The sequence below is a fragment of the Bos mutus genome, chromosome 3 (assembly GCF_027580195.1).
Source record: "Bos mutus isolate GX-2022 chromosome 3, NWIPB_WYAK_1.1, whole genome shotgun sequence".
Lineage (NCBI taxonomy): Eukaryota > Metazoa > Chordata > Mammalia > Artiodactyla > Bovidae > Bos > Bos mutus.
The window spans coordinates 43,062,596-43,074,721 of NC_091619.1; the positions used below are offsets into that span (position 1 = coordinate 43,062,596).

A 12,126-nucleotide genomic window follows, 5' to 3' on the forward strand; every position below is an offset into this window, starting at 1 on the left:
GCAACTGAACTGACTGACTGACTGACTGGTAATTGCTTCCAGAGATCTAAGCAAAAAACGTGGTGTCATCCTAGACCCTAAACTGACACCTACAAAGAGACAGTCAATCACTAATTCCAATCTTTCTAAATCTGTATCTATTTATCTCCCCACCCATCCATCCATCTCCCCACCCATCCACCTATCCTCACTTGTACTGTCATCAGCATCCCTAACCTGCGCTCCTGCAAGAGACTTCTAACAATTCTCCCTCTCAATTTTTGTCACAGTATATGAACATTAAAACCTCTTAGCTGAATTAGAAAGTGCTTTAAGTCCTTCAGTCCCTACCTTGCCTCTCCAGGTCTAACTCCTGAAAATCTCCCTCACAGATATTTTAATTCAAGCCAAAATAACAGCTCATTCATGAATCTCATGATTTCTCCTAACTTAAACACTGCACATGTCTTTTAGTTGCCCTCTACCATTTCTATCATCTGACAAACTACTTCTAACACTTTAAGTCGTAACACAAGTAAATCTCTGTTTCTGTTCCAAAGGATTTGCAGATGCTTTGTCCTCAATGAGTGTCATAATTTAATAGTTCTATTAAAGCCTATCATAATTTAATACTATTATCTCACTCTATTATAACTGCTTGCATAACTCACATACTCTGAGGCCATATGCTCATTACAATAGGGCAAAGTCATTATTTTTTTAATCTCAAAGCCTAATACATAATGTATTCAATAAATATTTTCATATCAATGAAAGAATGAACAAAAGACTATTCAATGCTTGATAAGCCATTTATCCAAAAATTTGGATTTCATTTTAAAATCTGAATATTTTTATACATTTCCTTTACACTATCAATGTTTAATGACAGATGGCTTTTTATGGTAGAGGATGCATGAATAGTGAGAATTTTGGGTCTAATATCCACATAAGTATAATTAAATTCCCTATATTTAATCATCTTATTAGTCATTGGGGTTAGTTGAAAAATGTCATATTGCTCTAAATTAAACTTTTTTATTAAACTATTAAATTTTTCAAAAGTTTATATGATCAGGTAAACTAAAAAAGACTTTAAAGATTTAAAAACAATAGAAATACTAGTTGTCACCTAAAGAAGATACTATGTTTGATGACCACTAAGATCCTTCCAAATTGCATCCTTCTGATCTAGGCCTATCTTTTATTTTAGATAATGGCCATGTGACACCATCCCTTTTCCAGGGGATCTTCCCTTTGGACCAAACCCCAGTCTCCTGCATTGCAGGTAGATTCTTTACTGTCTGAGCCACCAGGGAGGCTCCAATATTTCTAGAAAAGAAAACATTCTCCTTTATTTCTTTTCTTAATTTCTGCATATATCAAAGTGTGTTATTTACCCTGTAAAGTATTTATTTTAATATAAAGAGCTTCCTTGAAATTCTAAACTGTGCTTATATAGCACTCAAATTGCATCTGTATGGAAACACTTAATGAGCTGCACTGTAATTTGTCTGTTAATATATCTGTTTCCCCAACTAGACTGTGAACTCAGGGACAGATACTATTTTAACCCTCCTTCAATCTTTAGCACAAAGCGTTAGCACATGATGTGGTCAATACAAATTTGCCTAATTAATTAGGGAACACAAAACAAATGGTAAATACAAAGACCAAGAAGGCATAAATCAAATTATTGTCAGACTTAGCCATCTATTTTAAATGTAGGTGAATGCAATTTTAAAAAGTTGGCAAAAACTCATCATAGAATTTATAGAATTCATAGAACCATGAAATAAAATCTAACTTGAAAATAGGAAAAGAGATCTATTTTAAATCTCTCTGCCATTGCTTGGACAGGTCTAATATAGAGTTCTTGCACCTCCTCCCCAACCCCCACCCAAGCAAATGTGGAAACCCTATTTCCTGAAACATCACTTCTTTGATTAAAATTATGGTCCATGTTGGACATTTGAGACTGACTACACCCAAAATATTAAGCTCTTTATCCTTATTATTTATAAATGGAAATAAGAATGTGTGTGTGTGCTCAGTCATGTCCGACTCAATGCAACACTATGGGTTGTAGCCTGCCACGTTCCTCTGTCCGTGGGATTCTCCAGATAAGAAGGCAAGAACAGTGGGGCAGGCTGCCATTGCCTCCTCCAGGGGATCGTCCCAACCCAGGGATCAAACCTGGGCCAGGTCTCTTCCATCTCCTGCACTGGCAGGCAGGTTCTTCACCACTAGTGCCACCGGGGAAGCCCTGTGTGCTCTACGTCACGTCAGTCATGTCTGACTCCACAGCCCCAGGGACCGTAGCTTTCCAGGCTCCTCTGTGCATCGGATTCTCCAGGCAAGAATACTGGAGTGGGTTGCCATTTTCTCCTCCAGGGGATCTTCCCAACCCAGGGACTGAACCTGCATCTTTCACGTCTCCTGCATTGGCAGGCAGGTTCTTTACCACTGGCATACCTGGGTATACTCCAATAAAAATTTTTAAAAACAAAAAAGAGAGAGGAATACCCAGTCAATGCCCAGGTTGGGAAACTGAAGCTGTCAATGATGAATTGCTGGAGTCTCAGTGTGGACAATTCCAGGAGTTAAAAACTCCAGAGAAACCAGCCATGGGTGAAATCCCACAATATTGTGAGATTTACCTCCAAAAGCCTGCACAGTAAATATCAGGCAAAAATTACTTCTGCTTCCTGCAGGAGATGAGAAAATAAGCCATTCTGTAATAGCCAGGGTACTCTACCTAATAGCCAGGGTTCTTCTTAACAAGGCCTTCCCTTTTGGGAAACTGGTTACCCAGAGCATAACCTGCTGGGGTATTATCAGAGCCTAACTGACCTGGTAGCTTCCCTGGTGGCTCAGTGGGCAAAGAACCTGCCTGCAATGTGGGAGAGCTGGGGTCGATCCCTGGGTTGGGAAGATCCCCTGGAGGAGGGCATGGCAACTCACTCCAGTATTCTTGCCTGGAGAATCCCCATGAACTGAGGATCCTGGTGGGCTACAGTCCATGTGGTCACAAGGAGTCAGACACGACTGAGCGACTAAGCACTCTGAGCTACTGCTGCTGCTGCTAAGTCGCTTCAGTCGTGTCCAACTCTGTGCGACCCCATAGACGGCAGCCCACCAGGTTCCCCCATCCCTGGGGTTCTCAAGGCAAGAAAACTAGAGTCGGTTGCCATTTCCTTCTCCAATGTGTCAAAGTGAAAAGTGAAAGTGAAGTCTCTCGGTTGTGTCCGACTCTTCGCGACCCCATGGACTGCAGCCTACCAGGCTCCTCCATCCATGGGATTTTCCAGGCAAGAGTACTGGAGTGGGTTGCCATTGCCTTCTCTGGAGGAGGGGAAATACCCAACTTGAGCCCACTCTGGTCATCCTGTCTCAACTAAAACGGGGAAGGAAAAACCCTGAACTTCTGTGAGGCTTACAGTGGTCCAGAAGCACAGACTCATGAAAGGACTGAGACCTAACCACAGGTCTCCAGAACACTTCCCCTCCCCACACCTCGCCACCACATTACTAAAGGCCTATTTACTTTTATGTGTACATCATGTCTGGCTACCAGGGGCAAAAAGAAAATTATAAGACATACTAAAAGGCAAAAAACATAATTTAAAGAGAGAGCAAGCATCAGAACCAGATGTGGCGGAGACGTTGGAATTAGAACATGATTTTAAAACAACTATGATGAATATGCTAAGGGCCCTAATTAGATACAGTAAACAGCATGCAATAACAGATGGGCACTGTAAGCAGAGACAGAAATCCTAAGAATGACCAAAAAGAAATGCTAAGTTGATGCTGCCTTACCACACCAGCAAATGGAAAAAGATTCATCAGAAATGCAACAACTTTGAGATCACAGTTCAGCAGTTCTACATACCCCGTTCTTCCTTGTAGATTCTCTGAGATATTTTATCTATCAAATTTATTTTCTGGCTAAATATTTCAATGAAGTTATTCATTTCCATGAACTCCTCGGGGCGACTTTTAACTCCTCTCATTGACAATGCAACCGCTCTGACTGACTGTCCCATCCTGCTGAGTAATCCAGGCCCTTGCTTCTTGTGAGAAGAGAATTCCTAGGAACAAAAAAAATAAAACATCGGTGATGAAGCAAACAATGATATTCTAAGATCCAACAACAAAAAAAGAAATCTAATCAGAAGAATAAAGATGATAAAAAGGTTCCATACACATCTTTTTAATTTCATGTTAATTTGAAGCATATGAGTTAGGGTACACAGTCCTTTCTCTAAGCCTCAACCTCCTTGATAACATTCTTTTCCAAAGTGCTTCTGTGAAACATGTAATCATGTTTTCTCAGAGCATGGCTCCTTCAAAGAACAAGGTGTAACAGAGGGAACTGCACTTATAGAGATACTGGAGAAGATATGAAAATGATATGAGATGAAACCTGTATTTTATTAACAGAAATTTAGAAAAATGATTGAGAAAAAGATCTCTCAGGGTCTAATCTACATCCTAGGAAGAAAAATTGGGAAACTTTGTTAATCCTTTAGTTATAATAGTGGCTAGCATTTATTGAGAGCTTAATGTTATTGGCACTATACTTGCATTTTTATACACATCACTCACAATAACACTGTGAAACAGGTTCTATTATTACTCTCATTGTACAGAAGAAAACGGAAGCAAAGGAAGGTTAAAGAAGCTTGCTCAAGGTCCAAGAGCAAGGAATTGGTGGGTAGGGATCAAAGTCCTGGCAGTCTGACCCCAAGGGCTTCACTGCTAAGCACTAACTGGTCTGCTTTCTTAAAGTCACTGGAATAGTTGGTAAATAAACTCCCTGACCATAGCTCTGCAACCAACTTAATTGGATAAACTTATACTGTCTCCACTGACTGGCTGTCTTTGGAGAAAGATTTTTCATAAAATATGTAATAGATGGTTCACAGTTAATTTAGGAGAGTTAGCTACAGATTTGCAAAGTAGAAATGTTATAAAAGGATACATTGCACGGAAGTATCCCTTCAGAAGTATGGCCTACTAAAAAGAAACACCAAGAAGGACAAAGGATTCTGACAATGGGTACAGCACTTATTGAAACACAGGTTTGAGATCAAAGACGATCTGGAGAAAGATAATGTTATTTAATATTTGGATAAATAATACATAATAATATTTTTATCTGTGGATTTGGCAGTCAGAGTAACAATGTCAAAGAGTAATATAAACATTCATACACCTACAAAAATAACAATGCTGACTACCAGATCTATAGATAAAAACATTATTATGTATTATTTACCCACATATGAAATAATATGTTATCTTTCTAAGATCTTCTTTCTTAAAGGTCTTACCCAAAATAACATATAAACTTGTTAATTTCCAAATCAGTATGATTTTGTGTGCAAAGAATATAATAACAAATGCCACCCTTGACCAGGCAGTACATCTATTCACAAGGGCTACTGCATTTGATAGAGTAAATATTATCAGAAAGAGCACAAGTCACAACTAGCAAGCTGTTATTGCAACTGCTGACTGCAGAGAATGTTTCTAACAGCTTCTAAGGGTCTGGAGTCAGGCCACAAATTCTTCTCACATAAGTCACACAGGGCTTCCAGACACCAAGTACTGTCAAAATTGAGATGAATGGCTTCTTTAGCTTCAATCACTTTGGCAACAATCACTTTGGCAACAACTGAGAGACAGAAAATTCAACATTGGTCAGTAAGTATTTGGTATTGACCAAATATCATCATCTTTCCTGGTGAATTATATCTTAATAGAAGAAAAGAAAAAAATAAAATAAAAGGAATATAAAAGGAATCTGTATTAGAAATTAGAACCTCTAAAATTAGGTAAATGAAGGAAAACTGAGAAAAATATCTTATCTATCAACCCATTCATCCATGCATCTATCTATTAATAAAAAACTTTTATCTTAACTTGAAAAGCCCTGACTCACTATTACTCAAAACAGTGTCAATTTAAAAATGTTTTTATATTTTCAGTATTAGCTATATGAAAGGAGTACCCAGGCATTTTAAAAATGTATCAGCTACCAAGAGAAATATGAGGATGTATATGTGAGAAAGGTACATGATTTTCATAACGTTCATGTGTAGACTTGATACAGGGTTGTATCCGAAGGATAGTTCTTAAATGTCTAAAACTCCATCTTAATTCAAGGTTACTACTACCTGATTTAAAAAGGTAAATAGAGAAAGCATACAACCTACTACATGTACAAATACTGAAGGATTATATGAGTATAAATTAAAATTTTTTACCAAAGCTTGTGCAGTAAGAAAAATTTTAAAGTCTTCATTAAATGTTAGAGTTGGATGGTCAGCAATTCGGTTCAAAAATTTGTGCAATGCCTTCCTTCGTGTCTCAATGAAGTCATCATTAAAGCGTTCCACCATTCCTTTCACTATAAACTTTTCTGGCAATGGCTAGGGCAAAAAAATAAAAAGGAATCTGAGCATTCTGTGGCACGGGATTATAAGGAATTCTACACTTCTTCTTTCTGGAAGACTATTTGAACATGTGATCATTTCTTATAAAAATAATTTTTCAAAATTCACAATGTTAGAGCCAAGTACCAGAAAATCTTAACACATTACAATAGTTTTAAAAAACAAATCTGTACATAGATTGAAAAGTTTAAAAACAAATGTTTCCCAGATAAATGAATTGCATTGAATCAAAGGTCTGAAATTGGGTGTTAAGACATTCTAATGATTCACAAGACAAAATGGCAGCTATTCTGTGGGAAAAAAAAAAAAAAGTAAACGTACTGGAATAATCAGAGTGGGGTGAGCTTCTTCAAGTTTTTCTTTCAACCAAAGGAAATCTTGATAACGTCTCCTAACTTCAAATTCACTGGAGTCAAATTCCCCACGAGATGTCTGAAGAAAGTAGGAAAAAATAACAGCACATGCAATATAAGACAGAAGACATTTGCCTAATGTTATTTTAGACATTCTGAAATAAATGGGTCTCTAAGAAAAACTAACAAATTCTAATTATTCAGTGTTTGTCAGCCTGTACATTTTTTTTTCCTTTGCAGTCATCAATTCATGTAGCAGAAGAAACAAAGCAAACTTTCCAGTATTCCCAGAAAGAAAGCAAACATCATGCTCAAATTTAAAATCCAAACTGAAAAATCTGTCTCAGAGCAACCATCTGTCTTCCACAAGATTTTAACTACTATTATCTTTGGCATGACTTTCTTGCTAACAAGAAAGTGTGTTCTGACTTTAGGTTTCAAATATATTTCATTTCTCAAGATGATCAAAATTCAGAATTTGAGGAAAGTCCTATTTTTGCAACTTGGAAAAATAACCTGAACATAACTGAGAAAAAAAATGTTTCCTTGGAATCTGCTCAAACGAATTGCTTTGCTAAAATTTGCTTTTAGTATTTGAAAATTCTAACATTAACCAGAGTGATTTTACCACTGTTTAAAAATGTTATTAATGGAAATTTAATGTGAAAAGCAAATCTTTCTGTCATTTCTCAAGGAATTTTGAACTATATGCCTAAACTCCTAAAAGTTAAGCAAACACATTAAAATATCTGTTCTCAACAAACTAGAATCTATTCCAAAACATATGACAAGAAGAACATGGGTACAATATCAACCTCACCTCTATTACCTGAATTACAAGCCAAACACAAAAATAGCTTAGACAATGCACACTCACCTCTTATAAGAAAAAAAGTCACTTAAATAGTTTTTAAGAAAATTATACAGAAATATTGTTTGATATTTTCCTGGAGGAGTAAATATGGAATAAATAACACATTATTTCACACTCACCAGAAATATCAATCACCCACACAGATGAACACAATTATAAAATTAAGCAGTTCCAGTCAAAATAAGATGCAATCTTAATTGTCATAAAATAAGGTTCACAAAATCTACACTTGCCAAGGTTTATTCTCATAAAGTGAATGTTTAGAATATCATAAAATATATCTTAGCAAAACACTCCCTTTTTAGTGGGAAAAAGTAGAGGTAAATGAGATGCAGAAGTCTAAGGAACTACATGTTCAAAAAAAACTACAAAATCTATTATGCAAAATGGTACAAATTGTGGAAGTGGTAAAAATAGGCCAACTAAATCTAGTGGAAACACAGTTTAACAATATATATACAAGTTGGTATGTGTACATATATATGCAAATACACACACATGCATACATACATATACACACAAAACATAAAGTGACTCGTTAAACAATACTCACTGACACCTCTACATCCCAGGTACATGTGTACAGGTTTACTACCAATTTCCAAGAAAAAATAAGTTGCCATACTTAACAATAAAAACACTTAAACACTGTGAAGTTAAAATAAGACTGAACATTACATGTCCTTAAGAATTCCCAAAACTTCAAATTGACACAAAAGAAACTTGTATAAATTCCAGCAACAGGAAGACATAAAATCAAGTCAAATAATTGGTTGCTTCTGTCCTCATCACCCTGCCAGTGACTTAAGAGTTCTCTAACATACCACAATAAAGAGAAGAAAGCAGAGAATAAGTGCAAACCTTAAGGACAGCGCATTTGTTCTTCCTACTCTAAGACTTCATTGGCCTTCAAAGGGTTATAAGTTACATATTATTTGTCCTCCAAAATAACTTTTTAGAACACAAGTCCTTCTAAGTTGGAAATCTGTCATCAAATTTTCCTATTGTTTGGAGGCTTTATCTCTTTTCTAGTCTAGAATACATTTTCCTATAGAAGGTAAACCATAAATGGTGTTCAGTTTTTCATGTCTGACCATAAGAGCCTGGGTACTTGAAGTTTAGGACTAAAAGACAATACCTCAAAATGCATTTATTTAGCAAATACTGACCTTCAGTCATGGGCAAGTAGTTACTCTAAAATTTGAAGATTTAGAAAACTGTTTTTCTGAGGGAAATGAATTTAGAATCAAGAACATACTTTTATCACCAACTACTGACACATACTGGCAGGCATTTATGAGTCTGTCTTCATGATGAGGATGTGAGAGGACAAATGTTCATTAAACCTCGTGAGTTCTTACTCCCTCATGTCCTAAGGCAAGGCACACCTCTAGATCTCTGAAACTGAAAGTATTTCTTCAGAGCAGTCACTTCGGATGTTTCAACCTGGAGAATCAGGGTAATTTCTCATAAGGGGAACAGGTGCCAAGAATGTGGGCTTCCTGACACAATTATTTACAGTCACACACTCTTAAGTATTCCTAAGTAGGGATGGCCAGTGTACCTGTAGGCAAGAGAGTATGTGCATTTATCCTTATAATCTTAGTGTCCATGAATATAAATGTTTATAAAACTAAAACTTTCCCAGGGTAGCCATCCCTGAATCTCCTAATTAGATGGAGTTTTTCACCTGCTGTGAAAAACAACCACCATGCTCATAAAATTCTGTATTTTTCTGTCATAATATTTATAACTATAATTAACCAATAAGAAATACAATTGTTTAATACCCATCATCAACACCCCGCGCCCCCATACTGAAAACTCCACGAAGGCAGAGGGTCTGTCTCAATCGCTGGCATAGTCTCAACATACAACATGGTGCCTGAACATACTGGCACTCAATAGAACTTTATTAAATATATCAGTAAATAAATGATACTAAGTAATAACAAAGAAAAGACTGTGTTTGCTAATGTGATATACATCTACTAAAAGTTTATATTTTTGTATCTGTAATACATATTTTAATATATATAGGTACGGTTTATATACTCAGTTCAGTTCAGTTCAGTCGCTCAATCGTGTCCAACTCTTTGTGACCCCATGAACTGCAGCACGCCAGGCCCCCCTGTCCATCAGCCACTCTCAGAGTTTACACAAACTCATGTCCATTGAGTTGGTGATGCCATCCAGCCATCTCATCCTCTGTAGTCCCCTTCTCCTCCCACCTTCAATCTTTCCCAGCATCAGGGTCTTTTCAGATGAGTCAGCTCTTCTCATCAGGTGACCAAAGTATTGGAGTTTCAGCTTCAACATCAGTCCTTCCAATGAACACTCAGGACTGATCTCCTTGAGGATGGACTGGTTGGATCGCCTTGCAGTCCAAGGGACTCTCAAGAGTCTTCTCCGACACCACAGTTCAAAAGCATCAATTCTTCAGCGCTCAGCTTTCTTCACAGTCCAACTCTCACATCCATACATGACCACTGGAAAAACCATAGCCTTGACTAGACGGACCTTTGTTGACAAAGTAATGTCTCTGCTTTTTAATATGCTGTCTAGGTTGGTCATAGTTTTTATTTCATGGAGTAAGTGTCTTTTAATTTCATGGCTGCAGTCACTATCTGCAGTAATTTTGGAGCCCAAGAATATAAAGTCTGACACTGCTTCCATTGTTTCCCCATCTATTTGCCATGAAGTGATGGGACCAGATGCCATGATCTTCGTTTTCTGAATGTTGAACTTTAGGCCAACTTTTTCACTCTCCTCTTTCACTTTCATCAAGAGGCTCTTTAGTTCTTCTTCACCTTATTCCATAAGGATCGTGTCATCTGCATATCTGAGGTTATTGATATTTCTCCTGGCAATCTTCATTCCCGCTTGTGCTTCTTCCAGCCCAGCATTTCTCATGAGGTACTCCACATAGAAGTTAAATAAGCAGGGTGACAATATACAGCCTTGACATACTCCTTTTCCTATTTGGAACCAGTCTGTTGTTCCATGTCCAGTTCTATCTGTTGCTTCCTGACCTGCATACAGATTTCTCAAGAGGCAGGTCAGGTGCTCTGCTATTGCCATCTCTTTCAGAATTTTCCACAGTTTGCTGTGATCCACACAGTCAAAGGCTTTGGCATAGTCAATACAGCAGAAATAGGTGTTTTTCTGGAACTCTCTTGCTTTTTTGATGATCCAGCAGATGTTGGCAATTTGATCTCTGGTTCCTCTGCCTTTTCTAAAACCAGCTTGAACATTTGGAAGTTCACAGTTCACATATTGCTGAAGCCTGGCTTGGAGAATTTTGAGCATTACTTTACTAGCATGTGAGATGAGTGCAGTTGTCCAATAGTTTGAGCATTCTTTGGCATTGCCTTTATTTGAGATTGGAATGAACACTGACCTTTTCCAGTCTTGTGGCCACTGGATGCAGTAAAAGTAGCCAAATATAAAACAAAGGTACATACTTTATAACAGTTAAGCTGAAAGATAGTCTGCCACAACCACGTATGGATGCACAAAAGTATAATGAAAATATATAGTTTTGTTGTTACTGTTGTTTAGTCATTAAGTCATGTCTGACTCTTTGCGACCCTGTGGACTGCAGCCTGTCAAGCTCCGCTGTCCACGGGATTGCCCAGGCAAGAATACTGGAGTGGGTTGCCATTTCCCCCTTCAGGGGATCTTCCTGCCCCAGGGACTGAGCCTGCATTATCTGCACTACAGTCGGATTCTTTACTGTTGAGCCACCAGGGAAGCTCTCTATATAGTGTAAAAATAAACTGTCTAGATTGAAAGCTCAGCTAATGACTATGTTGTGTAACCTTTGGCAAGTTTTAAGTTTCAGTGTCCTCACCCACAAAATGGGGGTAAATCACAAGATCTAGGATTGCTATAAGCTTCAAATGAGTTAATATTATTATGTATCAAGTGGTTAGAACACTGCCTGGCACAAAAAAGTCCCACAATAAAAGTTAGTTTAACACACTATAATATTATCACTATCACTACTACTATTATTACTATAACAGCAGCACATTTAAAGCATGATGCAATACAGATAACTCATAAGAGTTGTGTGTCTATGATCAGAATGAAATCCATGGGATGGCTTATAAAGTGTCTTACTGAAAGAAATAAATGAGGGGAAAATAATTCAGTCACAAAATCTTTGCTGGAAAGGATAATGAAAATGGATGATTATGATTATAATAGCAGTAACAGGAGAAATATGGTTCTGTTCTTAGCAGTGTGTCTGTATTAACACACGGAATATTCACAAAGATCCTATTAGGTTAGTATTATTATCTTATTTACAAATGAGGAAACCAAGCACACAGAGGTTAATTAAATAGCAAGGAAAGGGAACAACAAAGACTCTACTTCATGCTGTTTTGCTCTGCAGCCTTTGACAGGACTCTGACACTATAAATTTCTTCACTCACCCACTCACCGAAAG

At 37.3% G+C, this 12,126-nt stretch overlaps 1 protein-coding gene across 5 annotated transcripts in view; it reads right to left on the bottom strand.

The window, feature by feature from the left end:
• Positions 1–12,126, bottom strand: part of SNX7 (sorting nexin 7) — a 163,302-nt gene that overhangs the window by 108,180 nt on the left and 42,996 nt on the right. For all 5 annotated transcript variants that reach the window (XM_070367625.1, XM_070367622.1, XM_070367624.1 and 2 more), the window contains exons 3-5: positions 6,765–6,875; positions 6,255–6,419; positions 3,875–4,073 (exon numbers count right to left, since the gene is read on the bottom strand). In XM_070367625.1, the coding sequence (XP_070223726.1) occupies positions 3,875–4,073; positions 6,255–6,419; positions 6,765–6,875 (475 nt within the window). The remainder of the gene's footprint in view (positions 1–3,874; positions 4,074–6,254; positions 6,420–6,764; positions 6,876–12,126) is intronic.